General features: G+C 43.8%; 2 protein-coding genes across 8 annotated transcripts in view; both read right to left on the bottom strand.

Moving 5' to 3' along the window:
- Positions 1-27319, bottom strand: part of ARMCX1 (armadillo repeat containing X-linked 1) — a 57054-nt gene extending 29735 nt beyond the window's left edge. For 2 of the 7 annotated variants that reach the window (XM_074359762.1, XM_074359760.1), the window contains exons 1-7: positions 27207-27319; positions 26631-26697; positions 25804-25881; positions 25386-25469; positions 25010-25100; positions 15277-15458; positions 4649-4784 (exon numbers count right to left, since the gene is read on the bottom strand). The gene's annotated coding sequence lies outside the window, so the exon portion shown is untranslated. The remainder of the gene's footprint in view (positions 1-4648; positions 4785-15276; positions 15459-25009; positions 25101-25385; positions 25470-25803; positions 25882-26630; positions 26698-27206) is intronic. The other 5 variants (XM_074359765.1, XM_074359764.1, XM_074359761.1 and 2 more) reach the window with 4 other exon arrangements.
- On the bottom strand, positions 15466-24523 carry ARMCX4 (armadillo repeat containing X-linked 4). Its single transcript, XM_074359758.1, has one exon. It carries the CDS (start codon positions 24519-24521, stop codon positions 17703-17705), a length of 6819 nt encoding a protein of 2272 aa, XP_074215859.1. The 5' UTR covers positions 24522-24523; the 3' UTR covers positions 15466-17702.
- Positions 27320-27637: the final 318 nt, after the last annotated feature.

The following is a 27637-nucleotide window of genomic DNA, read 5'->3' as shown; positions in this document are numbered from 1 at the left end:
AATTCCACTCCTGGGTATATACCCAAAGAAAATGTAATCACTATCTCTAAGAGATATCTGTACCCCCATGTTCTTTGCAACATTAATCACAATAGTGAAGACATGGAAACAACCAAAGTGTCCACTGTTGAATGAATGGATTAAAAGCAAGTGCCATGTATATATGGCACCCTGTAGGTTATCAATAAAAACCTGTTGAATAAATAAATATCTCTTGAAGATTATTTGTTAAGTTTATTCTTAAGTAGCTTACCTTTGATATATATAATGAATATTAGTCAGCCATAAAAAGAAGAAAATCTTGCCATTCATGGCAACATAGATGGATCTTGAAGGCATTATGTTAACTAAAATAAGTTAGAGAAAGACACATACTGTATGATATCACTTATATGTGGAATCTGAAAAAGCAAACTTATAGAAACAAAGAATAGAATGGTGCTTGCCAAGGCCTGGCAGAGGGGGAAATGTTGGTCAAGGTGTACAAACTTCCATTTATAAGATGTATAAGTTCTGGGACTCTAATGAAGAGCATGGTGACTATAGGTAACAGCACTGTTGTGTATACTTGAAAGGTGCTAAGAGAGTAGATCTTAAATGTTCTCAGCACAACTACAAAAAATGGTAATTATGATGTATGTGTTAACAAATCTTATTGAGATATATAGATGTATCAAATCATCATATTGCACACCCTAAACTTACACAATATTATATGCCAGCTATATCTCAATAAAGCTGGGGAAAAAAGAATATTTTTTCTACCCAAGAAACCAGTTTTTCTAGTTATTTGTCTTCATTTATTTTTCCAGCAGAATTTCTAAGTTAAAATATATAACTCCTAAAACATTGCTTGGCACACTGTAGGTTATCGATAAATACTTGTTGAATGAATCAATATATCTTGCATATTTTTAAAGTTTATTTGTAAGTCACTTACCTTTTCTCATGATTATTAGAAATTGACTCTTTACCTTATACTTTCAGATTATTATTTTTATATATGAAAGTGATTGGGCTTTGCATATTGAGCCTTTTTATGGAGTTCCTAAAGTTTGAAATAGTTTTTAGTTGATTCTCTCAGATTTGTTTCATTTGCAGTAATGATAATCTTACCTCCTTTCCAATAGTAATATCACATTTCTTTCTCTTAGATGATTGTATTAACTAGTATTTACAGAACAATGTTAAATAGTTGTGTAAAAATTAACATCCTTGTCTTCTTCCTGATTTTTATGAGAATACTTTCATGTTTATTCCTCAAGCATGAAGGACCTCTTGTTAGAAATTTGTATATTTTTAATCATATTAAAGAAGTATCTACCTATCCTTACTTCAATAAGTTGTATCCAGAAGATATCTGGCTTCAAGTACAATTTGATTAAGACTCTCTGCCACGCCCTTTGTTACATATAAGCTTCATCCTTGGGCTGGCCAATCTGGTGGAACCAAAATAACTACAACAGACCTAAGCTTTACATCAGCACATCTTTATCAGCACATAGTCCCAGCAGGAAAAAGAATCCAGCTCAGCTGGTTCAAGAGACTTGAATGTAGGGACTACTCAAAGAGGTGTACGCAGGTTAAGAGAACAAATAAGGGACTCTACGGTACCCAGAGACTAGCAATAGCAGGAAGTGGCTATCCTATTCCTAAAAAGGCAAGAGCCTTGAAAAAAAAAAAAAAAACAGGATCCTAGAGAGAGCTAAAGATATAGAGGAGGCACCTTCTGGCAGGAGATGAAGCCTTGGCCTATGACAACAGATAAATTTATTGGCAGTCATTGTTAATAAAACACAGCCCAGATCAGGGAGGGAGCAAGGAAGAAATACCTTGTCTTTTCTCTCTCTTCACATGCCCTCCAAAGTTCTGTCAGTGCACTTCATTGGCCAAACCCAAAGAGACTCCAACCAGAAAGAGAGACTGAGGGATACAATCTATAAGGATCACCCTCCTAAGGCATAGAATAGGATCAAAGAGGGCAGGAAATGGATCAGGAGGTGGAGCAAAATATTTTTGTTCTCTCAAGGTTAAAATTCTGCAAAGCGTATTTTATCAAACTAGCTTTCTCTAACTGCATATGTAAAAAGAACCAGTTTGGGAATTTCAAAAGAGTTTCATCTTAACCAATTTTCTCCAGAGTCTAAAGAATATTGTGGCCACACAGTGTAAAAAAAATCATTTTTTCCTTAGTCCTAGTTCATTGCTATAATCAGACAATTTTTCCAAAATGTGCCCCAGAAGGCTCTCCTTAGGAATAGATAAAATGTTTCCTTTCCCTTAAAAACAGAGAGACAAAACAAAAATGGCACCCCCAAAACCAAACACTGGCACCCAAAGAAACAACAAACTGGTTCACAAATCAGATAAAAATACAACAACTATTCCCCTCTCCAACAGGGTACCCTACACAAATAAAAAAACAAATGGGCTTATTCCAGAGAGGAAGAGCGTTTTCAGTTGTACACACCAATGAGACTCACCCCATTGCATCCAGCTCATCAACTCCCAAATACCTCCCGATTGCAGAACAAGGTTTATTGATCAAGAGGGCATATCAGCAGAAACAGACCAACAGATCAATAAGAGCCTGTTTCCTTCACCACAGAACTGAAAGCACCATGGGCCAGCAACACCTGGTCAGTGGCAAGCACTCAGGACTGTCCCTGAGACAAAGGTAGTCAAGCAGCTGCTGGACAGGATCCAAGAGCCACCACTGGCCAGGGGCCAATGTGCCCTGGGCAAGACGCTTACTTTGGAATTCCATCCCATCTGGATCTCCAAAAAATCAAACTTGGGTCCACTTGTCCTCATGTGGTAAAGCCAATCTACTGACACTGGGTTGTGGTGAAGGAAACTGCAGCATTTATTATTGCAGGGCACCAAGCAAGGAGTATGAGTGGCTAATGCTAAAAAGACCACAAACTCCCCAGTGGCTTCCAGGGAAAAGTTTTTAAACACAAGGTGAAGGAAATGGTTGTAGGGTATATGATCAGCTCATGGATATTCCTCTTATTGGCTTGTGGTGAGGTACTTGGGAGTCAATATCATCAACCTTCTGGTTCTAACTAGTCTGGGGTCTATGTGCATATGGTCAGCATACAGTTAACCTCTTCCACCTGGGGAAGGGGGGTTCAGTATCTGCAAAACAGCTCAAAGGATATGGCTCAGAATATTATCTATAGCCCTTTAGGAGGAGCTAAAGGTCCTTGACTTTGTCTAATGGCTAAACTATTATTATTTTGTCTTGCTTGACTATTTTCCTTTGTTTCTGTGTTTTCTCACTTCTCTGATTAAATTTATTCTTTGGAACTCGAGAAAGGTCTAGGAGACTAAATGTTTTCTGCAAACAAGAAACAGGCAGAAGACACGGGATGGGGGCTCTGTCCCAGGAAAGCCCCACAGGGCTATACTTGGTTGTACGCTTACCACTCAGCATCCATTCTTGTCTTTATTTCAATGAAGAAACTCTCATCTCCAACAAGGAAGCAAGGACAAAAAGTCCCATCAGCCACTGTACTGTCATAGAGTAATACTAATTCATACTCTCTACGTGAAACCTAATTTACTACAACCATCTCCAGTATTTTTTATATATTAGAGAAACGAAGAGAAAAATAATAAATTATCAACAAAGATACATCTAGCTACCACAATTTCCCTCTGTAGCTGGTCATGAGGCCAAAATCAATAATCATAACTTCATTCTTCCACCACTCATTTCATATTCCCTTTAGCTGGTCAAAGTTCTTTCCCTGATGTAGTGATCCTAACTCAATACTGTCTTTATGAGATTTCTGCACTTTCCCATTGACCATGAGTATTGAGGTGTCTCAGTGACTATCCTTGGTCTCCGAGCATCCTTCTCCTTGTTCTCATTGTATAGCAGTAACCCTGTTTCCCCTTGATAATAGAATTCAATTACTCTAGCCAGTACAATAACCCCTGTCTCTACCTATCAGTTCAATAGCATGAGGAGACCAAAATTGTCAGGGGCAGTTTCATTTTCAATTTAATGGAAACATGGCTTTATTCCTTGGTAGAAGCATTTATTCCTTTAAAAAATAAACCTCCAAACCTGCTGAGCCCAAGGTTGTGGAGAGAGAAAAAACAAGTCTTTATTGGGCTAATTGGTGTAATACTGAGAGGGACCACTCCTTCTTCCACCCTTTCATTCCCAGACTATGTATTCTCACCATGAAAGAAATAGCACCATATATTGATCTCTGGTTTGAAATTAGCTGTTGTAGTTTTGTAGTACAACACTGACAACTTGCAACAGCTCATCTTATAACTAAGCCTTAAGTAAGCCATTCACTTTTCTATCAGGCAAGCTGTCTCTGCATGATGGAGTAAGTGATAAAGACTAGTGAATTTGGGGATATGACTCCATTATTGTAATTCATCTATCATTAAGTGAGTTCCTTGGTCACAGACAATGTTGTTTGGGTACCCTGATGATAATTAAGACATTCTGGAAGTCCATGGATGGTGGCACTGGCAGAATTATTATGAGCAAAGAGAGCAAATGTGTCTTGAATGTATATTTATTTCCATGAAGAAAATTTTCTTTTTTCACCATAATGAAAGGTGTCCCATATAATAACCCTACCACCATGAGGCTGACTGGTACCCCAGGAAATAATACCTTATTGCATTGGAATTGTTCATCCTCATTTTGTTGTCAGGTTGGGCATTCAGCAGTGTTAGTACAAGATCAGCCTTGATGAGTGGAAGTCCATATTGCTGAGCACATGCAAAGCCTCCGTAACATTGATGCTGATCTAACAAAAGGAAAGAGAGAGGCAGAAGAGTCAAAGAAGATGCTATGATAGAATCAGAGGTCAGAGTGATGTGAGGTGATGGGCCAAGGAAGGCAAGCAGCCTCTAGAAACTAGAAAAGTCAATGAAACAGATATTCCTCTAGAGCATCCAGAGGGAACACAGCTCTGTCAACCTATTTTAGACTTCTGACCTCTAGAACTATAAGATAATAAATTTGTCTTGTTTTAAGCCATTGAGTTTGTGGTAATATTTCACAACAGCAATAGGGAACCAATACAATGTTGTTGTTTAAAGAACAGAAGAGAATGTCTTCTATATTTACCCAAATATTTACCATTTCTATTGCTTCTCCTTCATTCCTGAATTCCACATTTCCCTTTGGTGCCATTTAACATTTCTTGTAAAGCATATCTGCTGGCAAAAATTCTCTTGGTGTTCCTTCATCTAAGAACATCTTTATTTCATTTCCATTCCTGACGGATATTTTTGCTGGATATGGAATTGTGGGTTGGCAAATCTTTTGTTTCAACACTTTAAAGATATTGTTCCACTGTCTTTTGGCCTTCATTGTTTGTGATAAGAAAACTGTGATCTTTCAAATTGTTGTTCCCCTACAGATGATGTGTTATTTTCCTCTATTTCAAGGTGGTTTTCTTTACTTTTGGTCTTCATCAGATTGATAAAAAAAAAGTGTCTAGGCATGATTTTCTTTGAATTCATCCTGCTTGGGATTAATTAAGCTTCTTCAATCTGTAAATTTATGATGTTCAACAAATCTGGGAAATTTTAAACAATTATTTCCTCAAATATTTTTTCTATCCCAGGAGGGGCAAGCCAAGAAGATCAGGAGCTGCCACCCTTGCCTAGCACCATCTCACAAGGCAGGAATATCGCTCAGGTAAAAGCAGGTCCCTGTCTTCAGCTCTGGTGCAGTGGTCCAGGCTCTTTCCAGGAGAAAAGGCAGGACATAAGGATGAAGAACTCCGCGGCTCTGCCTGAAGGAACTGACTTAATCTGGAAAAGGTAGTAGAAAATTCCATGCCTACAGGCATTGTCAAAAACAATGCAGATCTTGCTCGAGAATAATTAAGATGAGGCTGGTAGCACTAACACAAGAAAAATGCCAGAATAGTCACAAGTTTACTGAAGAGAACCAGGGAAAGAGACAACCAATAAGAGCCCTCCTGGGATCATATACAATTGTGAGGGTCAGGAAGACCGTGTGCATATGCTAGGCTGAATCCACTTAGGAGAATCAGAGAAAGGCATGAAACAGACTTGAAGGGTGTAAAACAAAAAAATGCTGTTCATCATCTGTTTCTACAAGGATTAAGTCATAAGCCAGTGCAGTGGCTGACCGGCAGTATACCCTGAAAGGAATTCAGGATGGAAAACAGAATGAGGCACCCTGTGCTTTGGAAAAACAGCCCTTTGATAGCTAGGTACATCTCGGGAAAATTTTTAATGAATCCAGATTCTTGCATCTTCCCATACACAAAAAAGTACTAAAATCACTACGTGAGATTCTGTTCTTCATGATTAGCAGTAACATTTACTGAGATGTATGCTTAACTACATATATTACCTAGGCAAAATCATATATATAATGGCTTCTCCCCTACCCCTTTGGAGCACTCCCCTCAGAGGTACTGAGATACTGTTTCCTGGGATACATTCCTCAGTAAAATCCTGAATGAAACTTAACTCACAGCTCTTATATTGTGTGTGTTTTTTTCCCCTTGAAAAGGAATTCCCCAAGCCACAATCAGACCCATAAACATAGGGCAAAAGCCTTACTGGAACAAGGAGCTTAAATACAACCTCTAACCAAGCACTGGCTGACCCACATCTTACTCTGACCCAGGGACGAATCCTAGAAAGCCAAGATTAAAAATAAAATCACAGTCATCCTTGGCAGTCTGAAAGAATGTGTGAATGCCCAAGGCTATACTCTTTCAGGGGCAATCAGAAAAGGAACCTCCAAGCTAATGGTCCCTGGCTGAATGGCGGAGAGGCAAAATATGTAAACTCACTGAAATGTGAGAGCAGCCTCCAAGCTACACACATATCCAATGATAAAGGGTAAATATCTAATCAGGTTTAAGCACAACCTTTGACCAATAAGTAACTTATGCTAACCCAGGGTCAAAACCTAAGAAGACAGGCTAAAAAATAAAAATAAGGGGAAAAAATCTGAGCTGGGACATCAGAGGTGTGCACTATTTGGGGGTGGGGGCAATAGACTCCACAGAATTAATCCCACCAACTCAACAAATAGTAAACAAATGACAGAAAACAACAACAATCATTGGGTGGAGGATGAGTATCCAGGGTTGCTATAACATATTATCTAAAATGTCCAACTCAACAAAAAGTTAAAATACATATAACAGCTACATAGGTGAACATGAAAGACGGTATAAATGTATTTTGTTGTAACTCTACTTTTTTTCTATCTGATTTAAAAGACAACTTCATAAAACAATATGAATAAATCCATGTTGATGTACATATAATGTATAAAGATGTGATTTGTATAATAATAGAAATGCAAAGGAGTGGGAAAGGAATGAAGATATTAGGAGCAATGATTTGAAATTAAGCTGATATTGATCTGAACTCGATTTTTATAAGTTATTAATTGTAATCCCCAGGGTAACCACTAAAAAAAAAAAACCATTTTTAAATATAGTAAAAGAAATAACAAGGGAATGAAAATGGTACACTAGTAAATACCTATTTAACATAAAAAAGGCAAAATGGAGGAATAGAAGAACAAAAAAGACATAAGACAAACAGAAAACAAATAGCAAAGTGGCAGATATAAATTCTACCTTATCAGTGATTGCATTAAATATAAATGGATGAAACACTTCAATTTAAAGGCAGAGATGGGCAGAATCAATTTTTAAAATATGATCCACAAAAATATACTGTCTACAAAAGATATTCAGAATCGGTGATACAAATAGGTTGTAAACAAAAAGGTGGAAAAAGATATACCATGCAAATAGTAACAAAAGGACTTGGAATGGTTGTACTAGTACCAGAAAAATTAGGCCTTAAGACAAGCATTGTTATTAGAAACAAAGAAGGGCCATTTATAATGATGAGAGGGTCAATCCATCAAGAAGATATAACAATTATAAACAGATTTGCACCTAATTCTAAAGCTCCAAAATACATAAAGCAAAAACAGAATTGAAGGAAAAACAAAAATGTATACAAGGCATAAAAACAATACATAATAAGTGCCACATACTACTGTGAGTGCTTAATCTTTTAATCATCACAGCAATACAATAAAATAGGTGCTATTTTCATTCTCATTCTAAAATGGGAAAAGTGAAGCAGAAAGAAGTGAAGAGATCTGCCCAACATCACATAGTTATTAAGTGACAAAACCAAGATTTGAAGCCAAGCTGTCTAGTGGCAGAGTCTATGTTCTCAACTACTCTTTCTCACAGCTCAGCTGTGAATAATATTTACATAGCCATAATATAAACATAGAATATTTATTTAATACAATATAGTGATATAACAACAATATATTGGGAGACTGTGGGAGAAGTGTGGTTGTATATGGGATGGGCAATTTAAGGTAACTGAATGCTTCCACTGTAGAAAGTCATAACTGATGTGTAAAAATTAAGAGTCAAGAAATAAAAGTATACACAGATTATTTAGAAATATGGAGGTGATACCAGAAGAAATAGTTAAAAGATTTGAAAGTGATTGTCTCTGAGGAGCAGAAATCTGGGGTGGGGAAGGATGAAGCAAAGTTCTGGTGGATTTTTGTCGTTGCTGTTATAAGCCTTATGGTATTCTATAACTACAAAAATTATATTTTTAAAAACCAGGTTCTGAAACTGAACATAGACTAGGATTCCAATTCTGTACATATAACTTGGGGTCTATTATGGACTGAATGTACGTGTCCCCCCAACATTCATATCTTGAAGGCCTTACCCCCTGTATGGTTGTATTTGGAGATGGGTCCTCTAAGGAAGTAATTAAGACTAAATGAGTCTTTAAGGGTGGATCCTTATCCCTGATCCTATAAGATTAGTGTCTTTATAAGAAGAGAAATCAGAAAACTTACTCCCTCTCTCCACATAAATGCACCAAGAAAAGGCCATGTGAGGTCATAGTGAGAAGACAGCTGTCTACAAGCTAGGAGGAAAACTCACAGAAACTAAATTTACCAGCACCTAATCTTGGACTTCCCAGGCTCCAGAACTGTCAGAAAATAAATTTCTGTTTTTTAAGCCACCCAGTCTGTAGTATTTTGTTCTAGCTGCCCAAGCAGATTAATACAAGGACATTATGGTAAGTGAAATAAGCCAGTCATAAAAGGACAAATGCTGTATGGTTCCACTTAAATGAGGTACCTCAAGAGGTCAAATTCATAGAGACAGAAAGTAGAATGGTGGTTGCCAGGAGGAGGAAATAATGGAGAGTTATTGCTTAATGGGTACAGAATTTCAGTTTGGGAAGATGGAAAGAATTCTAGAGATGGATAGTGGTGATGGCTATGCAAAAAAGGTGTATTACTTAATGTCATTGAACTGTGTACTTTAAAATGGTGAAGATGGTAAATGTTTTGTGTACTTTACCACGATTTTTAAGGGAAAAAAAGAACATATAGCGATATGCATTGTAACATAGATGAAAGACTGTACCCTTGGTTTCAGTTCTGCATTCCTCCTTGCCAAACTCTCACGCATATTGAGTTTTCTCAGCATTCTGTTTTCAGTTTTTCAATCTGTATCCCTCGCTGGGGCTACCTGATTCACTTCCTGGCTTCAGTTATCATCTATAATACATATCTTTAGTCAGACCTTTCTTCGGTGTTCTATATCCATACTTTTCAAATGAACACAGAGCATCTCCACTGGAAAGTCCCAGAAGGATCTCAAATTCAAAGAGTTTAAATCAGATTCATCCCCTTCCTCTCCCAATTCTGCTCCTTCATGTATGAAAAACAGAAAGGGAAAAGAAATGTTAATACTTTCCTCCATTCCCTACTCCAGATTGTACTCTTTCTCCCACACCACACTCCCTTCAGGGCCAAGTAGTTCATGTGTTTCCCAGAAATGGGCCTTTTTCCCCAAGAAGAAGGACTGTATTTTTATCTTCAAAAAGTGATGTTAAATTATACTTCATATGTGCATGACCCAGCAAGGCCACTGTACCCAAACCCTTAAACCAACCCCTGGGCCATGAGTATGCTGTAACAACACTAGAGTAAGAATCTGGGGACCTGGGACCACAGTCAGACCGAGAATTAGCTATAAGACCACTTTCCACATGGAAATGTTATGTACTGCTATCCTAGACTCAGTGCTGCCCCTAGAACTGGGCACAAGGGTCCCCTAAACCCCATTCTTTGAAAGGTCCTGCATGTCACACACACACACACACACACACACACACACACACACACACACACACACACACACACACACACAAACACACACACACACACTTATTAAAGAATACATGGGTACCTGTGTCACATGGGATCTGGTGCTCATTGTCAGCACAGTGCAACTTATAATCCTAAACATCTGCATTTTGACTAACACTGTTTAGGCTCCAGGAAAATGCTTCTCCACATTTGTTTCCCTGTCCCCTCTAAGCAAAAGGTGACTATGTCCAAATGCCATAAAGATTTGTGGGTTGTGTCACTGCTGACATAAAAGACAGACATTATTTCAGACTGCAGGGAAGATTCTAGCAGTGAACCACTTAGGGAAGGGAAAAAACAAGCTAAATTGTCAGAGCCTTCTTCTCAGATACATGAATGCAATAGGTTTTTGCTTAACAAACTTTCATTTCCCAGTAGTGTACATTTTCTCGCTTGTATTTATTTTTTAGTGTGTGGTTACAAAAAATTTTTAAAAATTAATGCAGTATTTGTACCAGTGCCACATTGGAAGCTAGAGAACATTTCACAATATTAAACAATTCATATTACTCTTGATTTTGGGACGTTTGGAGAGAGAGAGAGGTATAAAGCATTGTCACAGATTAAGTCCCCAGGAAACAGATTCTGAGACAAAGATTGGAGTATAGAAGGTTTAATAGGGCATGCTTCTGGGATAAACACCTATGGAAGAAAAGGGAGGAAAGAAGCAGGAGTGAAAAGAGAGAAATCAAATTCCAGTCAAGACTATCAATAGAATGCCTCGACATACCCTGTAGGGAATTCTGAAGATAGAGTGAAACATCAAAGCTATCTGAAGTAGGGGCAAGAGGGCCAGGCCTTTATACACAGCATCAATGAGGTATTGTATGTAGGACCCTGAGAATGGAGTGTGATCTTAAACAAGACAATTTTTAGCTGGTGCAATGCCTGAAGAGGGCTGGCAGCTAAGGGCTTTCTGATGGCAATATTTCTAACAATTGAAGTAATAAGGCCCTTATTGCTAAAGGGAATTCTGAGCAGGGCAATGCAGCATCCACCACAGTCCACCCCTTGTATCTCCCAGATTCACTTTATGTAAATTCTGGGATCAGTTCTTCCAGGGGCCTGTTGGGTCTCTCTTCCTGGGGGAAACTTAGGACAAACTATAGCTCCCAACACTGCGGCTGGTCTCAAAGTTGCAAATGATCATATCCCTCTTCCACTAACAATTATAGATCCCCATCACTCTTAGGGTCTTGGTGGTTTGCCTAATGGTATGACCCAGACCCTCATTCTTGGTCACTGTGGCTTTCTCAGGCTGGAGTTACTGTACTTGCTGATACTCACATATCAAGCCCACCAATCTGTAAATAATGCTTGGGTCTTTCCTTCTCAGTCAGCTTGCCAAAAAAGATTCCCCCATGAAGTCACAGTTGTAAGGTAAGTAAAAGGTGTTAGCGCAACAGTGGTATCATGGAGGGTCAGTTCTAGTTGATTGTGCAGTTGCTTACACCCTCCAGTCCTCACTGTGCTTGAAACTCCCATCTTGCTGCTGAGCTTGCCGACTGTTATACCTCGGTGGATCTGACAGAACTCGGCTCATTATGGGCAGTTCTGGCTGCCTGGTCACTTGCATGTTCACTTCATGTCCTATGGCCAGGCATTTCATCTCTATCAGTAGCTTATCAGGAGCTGTTTTTAAAAGGTATGTAATTCTCCACTGCATGTGGCATGGCTTTGTTCCAGAACTTAAGTTCTGGACTAAGTTGTGACCTTCCCATTGAGGCTTACCAAAAACTCCACATGGCATCTTCTGCAAACACAGATACCTCTAATAACTTAGGGTCTATTTATTGCATGGACCAAGTGGCAGGACTGCTTGTAATCACAGCCTAGATCTGCTACAGGGCCTTCTTTGGCTCTAGGTCCCAGTCAAAGCTGGCAGCTTTTTGTGTCATCCAATATATGGGTCAAAACAGTAATTCCCTATGTAAAAATGTGCTGCTTCCAGAATCCGCCCCAAAAACCTATGAGACATTGAGCTTCCTTCTTTGTGGGGAAGGACAAATACAGTAATTTGTCTTTTACTTTAGAGGGAATCTCCTGGTATGCCCCAGATCATTCAACCCCTAAAAACTGCACTTAATGTAGCCAGCCCCTGGATCTTTGTAGGATTTATCTCCCATCCTCAGGAGTACATGTCTTAACAAGGCCTCCAGTATGCTATCTACTTCTTAGTCATTTGGTCCAATTCGCATGATGTCATCAACATAGTGGACTAGTATTATATTTAGATGGTCCAGCTCTTGTCAGACTATATTATGACAGAGGACAGAAGAGTTAGTAGAAACCTGAGGAAAAACTATAAATGTATATTGTTATTCTATGGGAATGTGAACATTTAATGATGGTCCATTCTGATAGGAATAGGAAAAAAACTTTTCCAAATCAATAACTGATTACTAGGTACCTAAGGTCATGTCATTCTGCTCTAGCAAAGATATTGTATCTGACATGGCAACTCACTGTGTCACTAACTGGTTGAGTTTGCAGTAGTCTACTGTCATCTACCATACTCTGTCTATGTTTTGCAGGGGCCCAAACTGGTGGATTAAATGGAGATATGATGGAGACCACATCCCAGCAAGCTTTACGTCTTTAAAGATGGCACTAACCTCTGCCATCCCCTCCAAGATATTATCTATATGTTTTCATTTATTATCTTCGCCGAGGAAGAGGAGGACAACTTTGAAGCTTCCACCTGGCCTCATCTACGAATAGCTCTGACTCCACATGACAGGGAACCAATATGGGGCTTAAACCAACTGTCATAATATCTATTTCAATTATACATTCAGAAACCAGGAAAATAACCATTGGGTGGGTCTGTGGACCCAGTGGAGTCACTGTAAACCCAACATAGACCAGAAGCCCATTTAATTCCAGGCTCCCATCTGCCCCTATTCTAATGGAGAGGGTGGGGCATGATGATACTTTAGGTCTCTGGGTATGGGTATCAAGTCACAACCAGGGTCATCAGTCCTCAAGATGCTTGCACATTCCTCTTTCCCCAGCACACAGTTATCTTAGTAAATGGAAGGACTGGAGGAATCATTACTACACTAGTGTTCTATGGTCCTGCTTCTTGCATGTCCCACTCCTTCAAATGGTGTGCTCTGGATCAAAAACTGACTTAAGGCCAGAAGCTGAGCAAGGGAGTGTGACTTCTCATTGAGGTGCCTTTCCTCAGACTCCTGAGCATCTTTGAATTTTTTTATTGTATAGATTGAATACAAATTGTTGGATGCCTATTCTCCCTAAGGCAATATCGACCACCCACATTCCATTAACTACCTCTTAACCATCTATCCACCAGGAGCACTGTCTTCTATTAACCCTCTCCACAACTCTCTGCAGATCAGGCCTCCCTGCCTATTATTCTGACACTGTGGTGCATTGTGGTATTTGCATCCACCTAACTTTTGAGAATTAAGTACAGTCATCCTGTCTCTATTGTTTCAGCGGCATCACCATTTCAATCAGTGATCCTTAGCCTATAACACTCTTTCCTACTTTAAGCCCTGGTCTGCAGAGGCAAGCCACCACTGAACTTCTTAGTGATGCTGGTGCTCCTCTAACCAGTGCCTTCCTTATAGCTTTAGTGAATGGTGTGCTCTTCGGATTTTCCTGCAGAACATAGCCCTCTGAAGGGTTTTGTGGCCTTATAATAGATTTATTCTATCATCCTCACTTTCCTGAGCCTTTAATCCCTTCTCCCACAATTTGCTATGGCATTTCTGGCATTTATACCTCACTTTATGTGGGCCATTGTTTTTTTCCATACTTTGAAGGTGTTAAATTCTGTACATGGTGTGGTGTATATATATATATATATATATATATATATATATATATATATATATATATATATATATATATATATATATATATATATGATGGAATACTACTCAGTTATTAAAAAGAATAAAATTTTGCCACTTGCAGCAACATGGATGGACTTGGAGGGCATTATGCTTAGTGAAATAAGTCAGATAGAGAAAGGCAAATACTGTACGATATTACTTATATGTAGAATCTAAAAAATACAACAAACTAGTGACTATAACAAAAAACAAGCAGACTCACAGATATAGAGAACAAAGTAGTGGTTACCACTAGGGATTAGGAGGGGCAATTTAGGGGTAAGGGAATGGAAGGTACAAACTATTGGGTGTAAGATAGGCTACAAGGATGTATCGTACATCACAGGGAATATAGCCAACAATTTGTAAGAACTGTAAATGGTATGCAACTTTAAAAATTGTACAAAAAGTTTTAAATTTTTTTAAAACTCCTGTATCTAGGAAAGAACTCTCAAATCAATTAATTCTCCCTTATTCAATTATATTTTAAAGCTCCTCTGATCAAGGCCTTCAGAATTCAGTCCCATGCTTACTCCCTCAGCACCTGCTAGAACATGCTGGCTAGGTCTTGCAGCTCCTTCTTTGGGTAGTCCTTTTCCTTTATTATGAGGTCCAGCACATCACTAATGAAGTTATGCTTTGACTTAACCCTAGACATAGGCCCAGTGGTCGGTATGGGAAGTGGAGGCAGATTCTGCAGGAAACACACATTATCTTACAGAGGAAAGGATTCTGCATGTTCAAGTGAGGTGAAGCACTATCCCATAATAGGAAGGAGTGGGATAATTCTGAATGCTCAAGAGGTTCAGGGAAATCTGAGGATTTAAGATTATAAGGGACATCAATCCAGATGTCCCCATTCCAGGTGTCAGGGTCACATTTCTTGCTAACCAGAGCACTGATCAAGCAGACTTGTCTTGGTTGGGATTTTAACTTTCTTTGAAGCTTGATTTCAATATCAGCTTTTCATTATTTTTTCTAGAGGTCAGTCAAGCTTAGCAAGAGCCACCCAATATTCTGGCCTTCCTTATATTTAATAGTCCTCACATATTTCTCAAAGGTCTACCACAAGCCACCAGTGCTATTCCAGTTCACCACCAGTGAAAGCGCTAACAACTCCTCTGCCACCTATTCCATGTGCTTATCTATTCCACCTACCACGAATGATGGGGTCCTCATTGCCAGCTGGGCAGCAGGGGAATCCATCTCCAAAATTTCATCACAGTGTATGCTTTTCTGAATCTCTTCTTGTACCAACTGTTGTGGGTTGGCTTCCTGGAGAGAAGACTCAGAGTTCAGCATGAAGGGCTTTTATTAGGGAATGCTCTTGGGATCAAAACCTGTGGAAAGGAAAAAAATGAAGCAGGATTGGACAAAAGGAGAAGTTAGTCTGCCCCATATGGGGCAAGAAGCCCATGTAGATCAGTCACTGAATGTGAAGTACCTCAGGAAGTAGGTATGACCTTGGGAGAGGTGGCTCTCTGGCTCAGTCAATACCTGAAGTGGGCTGACAGCTGAGGGCTGTCTGCTGGCAGCACTCCTAGCAACTGAAATAACAAACTCTTTATTCCTAAAGGAGGATTAGGGCAGTAGATTGCAGAATTCAGAAGTGTGACATCATTTTTTCCACTGGAAAGTTAGTCACCATCAAATGCTAGAACTGAGAAAAGTTTTACGTCAAAACGATTAATAAGACTTAAATTTTCAAACAGTTATGCTTTATTAATGGTTTTATTTAAATAATATTTATTTTAAAATTTTAACTTATGCCTTCCAAATATTCAGACATAAATATGTGAATCGCCATTTATACTTTCGCTCTAGTCCCCCTGAAATGTTATTGACAGGGCTGCTTAGCCTGAATTCATCCATTTCCTTTTGGCAAATTATGCAGAAATCCCTGGTTTATTATATAAATATCAGAAAATATAGCTGAGCAAAAAAACAGATAAAATTACCCATTAATCTAACATCCACAGAGAATTATTCACATTCTCAGAGTATACACATCAAAGTTCATATATAGAGATCATTTAAATATATATATTTTCTTCATAAAAAGTATAACATGTGCTTTTGCAGCCTATTTTCCCCATTTAAGATTATATGCTGAATTTTTTCCATGCAAATAAGTGCAGTTGCCCATCAACATTTTCAAGAGGCGAATAATCTTTAATCTGTAGACATACCTTAATTTCTTAGCCAAGTGCCTATTTCAAGGCACGCGGGTCATTTACGATTTTTCACTCTTCAAAACAGTGCAAAGATGCACAGCCTTGTACAAGCCAATTATATCTCCTAAGGACACATTTCTACAATGTGGAATTACTGGGTCAAAGAGCACTCCACAAAGGCCCTGCCCCAACCAACTTTATAAAAGAAATATGATAGAAGCGTGAAAATTTATTCTTTCTTCTATTACGTTTTCCTATTATTTCAAAATAATAACTAATGTATTCACTCACATACATACCAGAGCTGGACAAGAAAGAGGATGTTTTCCTATCAAATGTCCTCAGGATCCTAAAGTAAAACTGTCCCTCTCTGTATGTCCCCAGGATAGGTTCCAGCACTTCTTTGGTCAAAGCGTCTCTCACTTCCTTCCTCCCCTTACCACTCCCATGGCCAGCAGTGAAACTTCACGCCCTTAGCATCTATGCCTGAACTGTGGCGGTAACTTCCTAACTGGTGTTCCACTCTCCAGGGGCCACTCCAGTCCCCACCCCAACTCTGACCCATTCTGCACACAAGTCAGCCACATCATTTTCCTTTCATTCTGTTATTCCTCTGGTCACAAAAGGCTTTGGTGTCTCTCAGGGGTGGGTGGAGTAATACACAGACACCTCAGTTTATAAACTGAAGATCTTCCGTGAATCGGACTCAACCCAACTGCTGGACTGCATTTCCCATCACTTCCTCTCAGGACACTACTAGGCAGGCCAGCCTCCTCTCTCTGGGGTAGGAGTCCCACCTCCATGCCTTTCTTCCCATCATTCCTCCTTCCTCCAGTACCCTCCTGCCCTGTATTTACCCTATCCTTCATGCCCAACTTACTTAAGTGTCCCCTCCTCTGTAAAATTTTCCCTGAACGCTGTTGCCTGCAGAAGTTCCTGCTGCTTCTAAGAACTAATAGGAAACAGCTGGCAATGATCAGAGGCTCTCAGGTTTTGTCAGTATCCTTTTGTGTACACACATCTTGCCTTTCCAAATAGATCATAAATTTATAGACAAAGACATGTCTTTTTTCTGCTTAAAACACACAACTTTATTGATGACATAAAAATAAAGTCTCAAATGTATAAACATAAGTCCACACAAAGGACCAAAGATTACCTTACTTATGAAGAATCAGTTCAGTTTCTGCTCATGAAGCATACCAAAAATATCTCAATCCAGACAAGGAAAGAATCAACACATGTATTTTTAGTACAAGTTTGAATTCATTTGGTGTTCATAAAATGGCCCAGCTATAGGCCATCATAAGCAACATCAGTTTAGAAGTTATAATGCAATTTACAGTGTGCATTACTTCCAGGCTGCAAAATCAAAATATTACTCAAATTTGTTTGGAAAATTACAACTAATCAGAGTTTACTTAATAATAGCTCAACTCTTTCTTTCACCTCAGGGTCATTGTATTCTGCTGCTAAGACTCGAAGTTTCTTAGCACACGCTTTAGGTCGTTGGAATACGAAATAGAGAGAATTTTTACTGAACTTGTCCTGGGTAAATACTTTTGCTCTTCTTTTAAAATGGTAATTTATATTTTCAAATAGTGAAAGAGCATTAAGAATATTCTCTTTTGTTTCTTTCTTGCTAAAGATATTAATCAATGATGTTGGTGCATTGGCAATGAGCAAGTCTTTTGTCATAGATGGATTTTTAGAGAAATTTAAAAGCATTCCCAAAATATGGTCTTTAGTTTCTCCACTTCCCACAGTTAACAAACGAAGAAATTCTGAAATATAGTTTGTAACCATATGCTGATATTCACTAATAATAGTCAGGTGCTTTATCAATCTTAGTCCAGCCAGCTGCACATTTGAATTCAAGGGATAGGTGACGGTGTCTTCACATACTTGATTTAAGTATGTTTTAACCTTCCTATGATTTTCAGCAGCCACTGAGATGTTATTCAGTGCATTTAAAGCTTTCTGCCTAACACTGGGGTAGGGATTATTGAGCAAGCTTTCAATAATTGAGATTCTACCTGCATTACGAATGACTTCATGGGAAAGTGGGCAATCAGGACTGTTATAGAGAGCATTATTGGCTATTTCATGAATAGAAGGATCTTCAGTCATCTCAATCATGCAGATGAGTTTTTCAAGCTCTTGAGGATCCATATTAGTTTCACGTTTACAGCGGCAGGCCCAGGCCTGAGTTTTTTCCCCAGACCTGATCTGCTTTCTGAGCTCATCTGCAGGTGGGAAGGAGGACTCATTTTGGTATGGAAATTTCATTTCTGTCCAGATCATGGCTCCCGCCCATGACCCCATTCCTGCCCCAGGGACCACGGATGTGACTCTTGACTCAGCTGACTTTTTGCCTTTAGTCTTGGGTGCAGATTTGTCCTCACTTCTATTTTTATTACCATCTGAGAACCCAGACTTTACATCAACTCCATCAGCAGTCTGAAGCTTATCCTTGGTGCTCGACTTATCTCCAGCCCCACACTCAAAATTAACAACTTTCTCACGCTTGGATCTGGATTTATTACTGTTCTCACTCTCAGCCCAAAATAAGGACCTTAAACTGATCTCCTCAATATCAGGGCTGGAAGTTCTACTTAGCTCATCCTCATCTACGTCCTCAGCCAAAGTCCAGGACCCCATGCCAGCCTCTTCCCCAGCCCCAAGCCTAGACCCTGTAGTGGCTGCATCTCTATCCCAGAGCCAAGACTCCTGCCTGGCCTCAACCCCAACCCCAGCCTCAGCCCCCACACAGGAATCCATACAGGCGGCCTCATCAGATCCGATCCAGGACCCAACAATGGCCTTCTCCTCAGCCCCAAATCTGGAACTAATGATAGCCTCTTCTCCAACCCCTGATCTGGATTCATTACTGGCCTCATTTTTACCTCCAGGACTAGACACAATAGCAGCCTCTTCCCCCCTCCAGAACCAGGACCCTGTACTAGCCTCACTCCCAGCCCCAAACCAGGATCCTTCATTGGCCTCTGTCTTGGCACTCACCTGAGACCTTCCACTGGGCTGGTCTCCAGCCCTAGCCCAAGACCCTCCACTTGCCTGCTCCTCAGGCCCCAGGCTAGACCCTCCACTGGCCTCATTTCCAGTCCTAGACCCAGCCCAGGATTTTCCACCAGCCTGATCCCCAGTGCCAACCCATGAGCCTCCTCCACTGGCATGATCCTCAAATCCAGGTTTGGAACAGCTACCAGGCTGATCCCCAGCCCCAGCCCAAGACCCTCCACTGGCCGGACTCCCAGTGCCAGCCCAGGACCCACCACTGGACTGGCCTGCAGGCCCTGGACTAGACCCTCCAATGGCCTGGTGCTCAGCACCAGACCAGAACCCTCCTCCACTAGCCTGATCCTCAAATCCAGGTTTGGGACAGCTACCAGCCTGATCCCCAACCCCAGCCCAAGACCCTCCACTGACCTGGCTCCCAGTGCCAGCCCAGGACCCTCCACTTGACTGGTTCATGTGCCCAAGCCCAGGCCCTGCAATGGCCTGGCCACCAGCCCCACTCCAGCACCCTCCTGCATTGACCTGACTCCCACTGCAAACATAGTACCATCCAGTGGACTGATTCTCGGGCACTGGCCTAGATCCTCCACTGGCCTGGTCTCCAATGGCAGCCCAGGAATCTCCAACAGACTGGTCCCTGGGCCCTGCACTAGCCTGGCTCCCATTGTCAGCCCAAGACACTCTCCCAGATTTGGCCTGATCCTCAAATCTAGGCTTTGCCTCACCACCAGCCTGATGCCCAGGTACAGCCCAGGACCCTTCACTGGTCTGTTCCACAGCCCCAACCAAGAACCCTCCACTGGCTTGGTCCCCAGAGTCAGCCCAGGACCCTCCACTGGACTGGTCCTCAGGTCCTGACCTAGACTCTCCACCAGCCTGGCCACCAGCCCCAGCCAAAGACCCTTCTTCACTAACCTGGTCCTCAAATCTAGGCTTGGACCCACCACCAGACTGATCACTAGTCGCAGTCCAGGAACCTCCAGTGGCCTGGTCCACAGCCCCAATCAAGAATCCTTCACTGGCCTGGTTTCCAGTGCCAGTCCAGGACCCAACACAGGACTGGTCTGCAAACCCTGCCCTAGACCCTTCATTGCCCTGTTCTCCAGTCCTAACCCAGGACCCACCAGTGGTCTGATCCACAGCCCCCAGCCCAGACCCTCCACTGGCTTGGTCCACAGTGTTAGCCCAGGACCTTCCACTGGACTGATCCTCAGGCCCCAACCCAGCCCCAGCCCAGGACACATTCCCATTAGTCTGATCCTCAAGTCTAGGCTTGGATCCACCACCAGACAGATCACCAGTCCCAAGCCAGGATGCACCACCAGACAGGTCACTAGTCAGAATCCAGGACCCTCCAGTAGCCTGGTCCACAGCCACAGCCCAGTACCCAATATTAACCACATTCCCAGGTGTAGCAGCAGCCCAGGACCCTGCATTAGGCTGAATCCCAGCCCCATCCTGGGGCCTTCCACTAGTCTGTCCCTCAGTCCCAGCCCAGGATGCTCCATTGGCCTGGTTCTCAACCACAGCCCAGGATACTCCAATGGTGTCTCCCCCAGTCCAGGACAACCCACTGGCTTGGCCTCCAGCCCAGGAACTATCACTGGCCTGACCTCCAGTCCAGGGCACTGCAATAGCCTGGGTCCCAGTGCCAGCCCAAGAACCCCCACTGGCCTGGCTCTCAGCCACAGTCCAGGACCCTCCAACAGCCTTGTCCCCAGCCTCTACCCAGTAACCCCCACTGGCCTGGCCCCCAGCCCAAGACTGGTCGCTGGTGTGACTCCCAGCCCACAGCCCCCCACTGGCCTGGTCCCCAGCTGCAGTCCAAGACTGAATCCCAACCTCATTCTCACTCCTAGCCCCATTCCAAGACTCAACATTGGCTTCATTCTCATCATCAGCCCAGGACATGCTATTCTCCCAGTAGCCATCCCTAGCTTGAAACCTAAATTTGATCCATCGCTCAGAAGCAATCCAGTCCTCAATACCAATCCCATTCCAGTAATAGTCATGGACCCTAGGCTGAGATTTTCTGCAGGCCTGAGTACCTGCCCCACCCTCACTCTTAGAAGTCAGCGTGGCCTTAGCCTTGGGCTTTACAGAGACATCTGTGGCTTCTGCCTCAGACTTAGGTATAGCTTTGTCCTTTGCCCCAGACAAGGTCTTACTCTGGGAATGGGACACAGATTGATGCTGCCCAGAGCCCATCATACATGCTCCAGCCTCTACCTTTGACTTAGCAATGGAATTGCCCCTGACCTTACTCCTGGCACCAAGTGAGGCCTCACCCTGGGAATTGGTCACAGCCTGGGGTGCAGCAGAGCCTGTTGTATTTGGTCCAGTCCCTGCTTTAGACACAGCATTGGGATTGCCCCTGACCTTACTCCTAGCACCAAGCAAGACCTCACTTTGGGAAATGGCCACAGCCTGGGGCTGGGCAGAATCTGCTGTATCTGGCCCAGCCCCTGCCTTAGACACAGCATTGGGATTGCACCGGACCTTATTCTTGGTACCACACAAGGCTTCACCCTGGGAACCGGCCACAGCCTGCAACTGGGCAGAACCCTTTGTATCTGGCCCAGTCCTTGCCTTAGACACAGCATTGGGATTGCCCCGGATCTTATTCTTGGTACCACACATGGCTTCACCCTGGGAACTGGCCACAGCCTGGGGCTGAGCAGAACCTGCTGTATCTGTTTGAGGCTGTGCAGATCCCTTTGTGTCTGCTCCAGTCTCAGTCTTAGACACAGCATTGGAATTGCCTCGGACTTTATTCTTGACACCAGGCAAGCCTTCACCCCAAGAACTGGCCACTGCTTGGGGCTGAGCAGTGTTTGCTGTATCTGTTTGAGGCTGGGCAGAAAACATTGTATCTGGCCCAGACCTTGCCTTAGACACAGCATTGGAATTGTCCCGGACCTTATTCTTAGTAGCAGGTGAAGCTTCACCCCAGGAATTGGCCACAGCCTGGGGCTGAGCAGAGCCCGTTGTATCTGTTTGAGGCTGGGCAGAGCTCTTTGTATCTGCTCCAGTCTCGGTCTTAGACAGAGCATTGGGATTGCCCCGGACTTTATTCTTGACTCCAGGCAAAGTCTCACCCTGGGAACTGGCCACAGCCTGGAGCTGGGCAGAGTTCTTTGTATCTGGCCCACTCCCTGCTTTAGACACAGCATTGGGATTGCCCCGGACCTTATTCTTAGTACCACACAAGGCCTCATCCTGGGCACCGGCCACAGCCTGGGGCTGAGTAGAACCCGTTGTATCTGTTTGAGGCTGGGCAGAGACTTTTGTGCCTGGCTCAGTTCCTGCTTTAGACACAGCATTGGGATTGCCTCGGGCCTTATTCTTGACACCAAGCAAGGCTTCACCCTGGGTATTGGCCATAGCCTGAGGCTGGTTAGAGCTCTTTGTATGTGGCCCAGACCCTGACTTAGATATAGCATTGGGATTGTTCTGGACCTTATTCTTGGCACCAGGCAAGGTGTCACCCAGGGAATTGGCCATATCCTGAGGCAGACCACAGGCCCACAGTTCTACCTTAGCCTCTGCCTTAGAATTGGCATTAGTATCACCCCTGCCGTCAACCCTGGAATCAGGCAAAACATCAACTTGGGTCTTGGCCCCAGCTGGAGGCTGCGCACAGTTTTTCATGTCTGTTCCGACCCCTGTTTTACTCTTGCCTTTGGCTTTGCCCCTAGATTTACCTCTAGTGCTAGGTAAGGCCTCAACCTGGCTCTTGGTGGAAATCTGAGACTGTGCCTTTGTGTCTGTCTCAGCCCCTTCTGTAGACTTGGTGTTGGCATTGCCCTGAGCCTTCATCCTGTCATCAGGCAAGGCATCAGTCTGGACATTGGCCATAGGTTGAGGCTGTGTATAGGATTCAACATCTGTTCCAGCCTCCACCTTAGATGTGGCACTGGGATTGCCTCTACCCTCAATCCTGACATCAGGCATAACATCAGCCTGAGCACTGGTTACAGCTTGAGGCTGAGCAGCAGACTTCATGTCAGCTCCAGTCATCACCCTAGATGTGACATTGGTATTTCTCCTGTCATCAACCCTGGCACCGGACATTGCCTCAAGCTGTTTTTTGGTCACAGTCTGAGATTGTGTAGAATCACTCATATCTGCCCCCACCCCTGCCTTACATATGGCATTGACATTACCCCCAGCATCAACTGTTGCTCCAGGCATGACTTCGGTCTGGGCGTTGGCTACAATCTGAGGCTGAACAGAAGCCCTCATGACTACCACAGACCCTGCCTGAGACACAGTTTTCCAATTCCCCTTTGCCTCAACCTCAGTACCAGGCCCGTCATCAACCTGGATCTTGGCCACAGCCTGAAACAGTGCACAGGACCCCATGTCTGCTCCAGCTTCTGCCTTGGATGTGGTATTAAAATTTCCCTTAGCATCAACTCTGGTACCAGGCCTGGCCTCAGACTGGGTTTTGGCCACACTCACAGTCTCTTCCACAGCTCTTGCCTTTGTCTCATCCACAATTCCACTCTTGTTTATGGCACTCATCTTGGCCACTTCCCTGGTTACTGCCAAGGCCTCATTTTGTATCACCATCACTCTGTTCATCTCTGTCTCTTTTTCAGCCAACATATGACTTTCTGCTTTGGTCTGGGTCTTTGCTTCTTTCTTGTCCTCTGCCTTAGCAACAAGTGACCAAGCTTTAGCCTTGGTCTGGGTCACTGCCTCTCTCCTGACTACTCTCCCAGTCTCAGAGTCAGTTTGGGTCACTGCCTCTTTCATGGCCACTTCACTGGTTTTGGCCTCAGTCAGAGTCACGGCCTCTATCATGACCACTGTTCCAGCCACTCTTTTGGCCTCAGATTGGGTCTTTGTCTCTGCCCCAGGCGTTGCCTTGACTTGAGAATTGGCTCTGGTTCTGGCTCTAGCAGTGGCCTTAGTCTCTACTTCAGCCCCAGCCCCACTTCCTGCTCCAGTTTCCGCTCCAGTCTTGGCCTTGGGTCTAGTCTCAATCTCTGTCCCAGCCATGGCTTCATTCATGGCCAAGGTCTGGTTCTGTATCCCAACCACAGTCTCCATCTTGACTCTGGACCCATTTCTGGCGAGTCTCCTCACACTCTGGGCTCTTCCCTTGGTTAATCTATAAATGTAGTAGCAGGTACCAACCCAGATCATCAGTCCTGCAGTCACCCAGCCCACCTCCACACGACCCATGTAATCACCCCTGCTGAAGGCACGAACAAGGTACAGAGGGGCTCAATCAGGCTGGGAAAAGAGGGTAGTAGGTCTGGGTGTAGGCCTGTGAGGGCGCTGGTCTTCAGCCACTCAAAGGCCACTACAGCTGCCACTGGAGGTGGACCTGGAAGTGGAGGAAGGAAATGGACTAAAATTTCTCTTCTAATTCTGTGCATCATACAGATAGATACACAGAAAGACAGGAAAGTGTAGAAATGATGTCTTGGTGAGAGAAGAGGATGATCAGCAAGTTGTCTCTCCATCCCTCTTATTTTATCTCCTCCCCATCTTCCCCTAACAATTTTCCCCAAGGTACTCCCATACATGTTTCCTTACACCAAATGAACAGTGGGAAGGATGATGGTAGTGCTGACTATGAATGGTAGAGAGTGAGAAGCCCTCAGATCTTGATTTTTACTGGACCTACTCTAGTCACCACTCCCACAGGTCCCCACCCTCATACCAACCTGTAGTGATCAAGGCAGTTTCCGCCTCTTTCCTTCTCTTGATCGGAGATATACCCTAAAGTAGATCTATAAACTCATGAGCTCTGTGGACCTAGAGACAGACAGACAGATGGAGGGACAGACCGGAGTGGAGGTTTTGTTCTTGGTGTGACAGATAAATCATTAGCGAACTATCTCTCTATCCCCTTCAGTTTACCCCACTCCCTCTACCAAAATAAAAGTGAAGGTCTAGGGTAAGTGACAAGGATGGTGGGAAAGGTGGCTGGAGAAGGGAAAGGCTGAGGATCCTCCAGTCTGGACACTAGCCCTACTAGATGGACACTGATCTCCACCAACCCACCCAAGACATCTGCCCAGGCAGTCCCCATCCTCTTACCAGTCTGTACTGATCAGGGATACTTTCCTCCTTGTTTCTTTCCTTCCAGTGGTCTCAAGTCTTTCAGCAGGCCTGCCAACAGACCTATGGACAAGTAAACAAACAGGTCATAGAGACTGAGCCCTTTACAGAACAGACAGGCATCCTGTTCCCTGACCCCTGAGCCCATGTCCAGTTTGCTAACATGTCCCATCTCATGGTCCCTTCTCTCAAGTCTTCTCTCAGTCACACTCCAGCCTCCCAATATTCCTCCTATTTCCTGCACTGAAATCAGTTGGAGAGGGGGAGGTGAGGCAACACTGTGGAAATCTAGTAGGAGAGGCGGAAATACCCTCCACTGAGACCCTCTCAATTCTCAGCCACCTTATGTGCCCACCCTCTCTTGTTATCCCCAGGCACTACCCAGCTTCACACCAACCTCCACAGTTTCAGGCCAGTTTCCCACTTTCCCTTGCTTTCAGTGGTAAACAGCCCTACTGTCAGCCTATGGGAAGACCTAAGAACAAACAGAGAAAAGGCAGAAGGTGAATGTTGAGTGTTTGTGACATCCCAGCACCTAAAATGTGAGTCCCAGAACCTGCCTTACTGGATTTAGAGACCCATTCTCTGGCAAGGAAAACCTAGGGCTTCTCCATCACTGAAATGGGCAGGGTGGGAAAGGGAGGCAGGGAAAAGCGGAGGAACAGATGCAAATTATTTTCAAACCACCCGTAGGACTCTAGGGCTTCTCCCCAAAGTCCATCATTTCCTTCACCAAGATGTACAGACAGGTGAGGAAGCACGGAAAACTGGAAAACCTCAGGCAAGATGGAGGCCCCCAGATCCCATGTTCTAGAATCACAGCCTACTGCCATCTACTTCCCTTTAAACCCATCTCTAGGAGTCACCAGCAGAAAAGACAAGGTGTGAGAGGGAAGGCTTTTGCTTCTGCAAAATCACCACCCCACCCCTGCAAAGCTTAGCTCCAGGAAAAAAAAAAAAAAGGAATTCTTTGATACACCAATTTGTATTTTCCCAATATTATCTGAAGTGCAAATAAAAGAATCCATTGAAAAATTTCTATCTTTACTGGTCTTCAATATACAATTAAAGTTAAAAATCCTAAGCTTGGGAACACAGTTTAGAGAAAGTCCCCTAGGCAGCCCCACCACATATCCCAACCAGATAGCGGCGCCTAAGTTCCTGTCATAGAGAATTCACACAGAACTTCAGCGGTTCACAGAGAGTGCCCGTGCCCACACTAACCTCCGCAGATCCTGCGCGGTTTTCTCCTCTCCTTCCCTCGCCTCTCCACAAACAGTGCCACACCGAACTACTGTCCGTCAGACAGAAGAGAGTAAAGGCGCTGAGTGTTTGGACCAGCACACCAGGACACAGATCCGCAAACTCGCTTTTCTGGATTCAGGAACCCAGTTATCAAACGTCCCTCCCCACATTGAGAGACAGACGCCACCCGCACCAACCCCACCGTCCAGTCACTAAGGCCCACCATTTTTTCTGCAAACGCCACCGTGGCGTGTCCCTTCCACGGAAGCGAGCAGGAAGAGGAGCGGACGTGTGTGGTCAGTGATTAGAGTCAGAAAGGATGGGGTATCTCAATCTCTGCATTTCCCTCTTGAGACACTCCCCCCACCATCCGCCCTGTCAAAGGCCACGGTTCCCCCGCACAGACGTACGTAGGCAAGGAGGAGGAGGGCTCGGGAGAATGAGAGCGAAGGCTCCAGGAACTTGAGCCCGCTTGGTCCCCCACCCCCGGACCCGCTCCCGGGGTCGCAATCCCCTGCCGTTCTGGCCTCGGCGCGCGGGCCCCGGGGGCCTTACCTGCTCCGCTTTCCCTGGGCCCGATGCCAGCCCGCCGCGCGCAGGGCCTGGGGGAGCTGGTACCCAGACAGGAGTGACGACTGCACCGAAGGCTGCGTCGCTCTGCAGCTCCCGGTCACGTGAGGGCCTCGCGTCACCGCCGAGCTCGCCCTCCGACCCCCCTCCCCCGAGCCGGCGGGGAGTTCAACGGGACCCTCCCCTCCACCTCCGCACGCGTGATCTCCCCCTCCACCCAGCTGTGCGCGAGGCCCCGTCACTCATTTCGCTCCTCTCCAATCTGAGGGCCCACAAGTGGCATCACCTCCCTGCGGTTGGAGTTTGCTCTTCTCTGGTTACCAGGGAGGGTCTGCATCCCCCATCCACCCCCAAGCCTTGGCTCCGGCCTTTCCTGCTGCTTCTTTGAGGGCTCTTATACTATATGACTAATGTTC

Source organism: Camelus bactrianus, chromosome X (assembly GCF_048773025.1).
Source record: "Camelus bactrianus isolate YW-2024 breed Bactrian camel chromosome X, ASM4877302v1, whole genome shotgun sequence".
Lineage (NCBI taxonomy): Eukaryota > Metazoa > Chordata > Mammalia > Artiodactyla > Camelidae > Camelus > Camelus bactrianus.
This window is presented reverse-complemented; position numbering and strand designations above follow the sequence as displayed.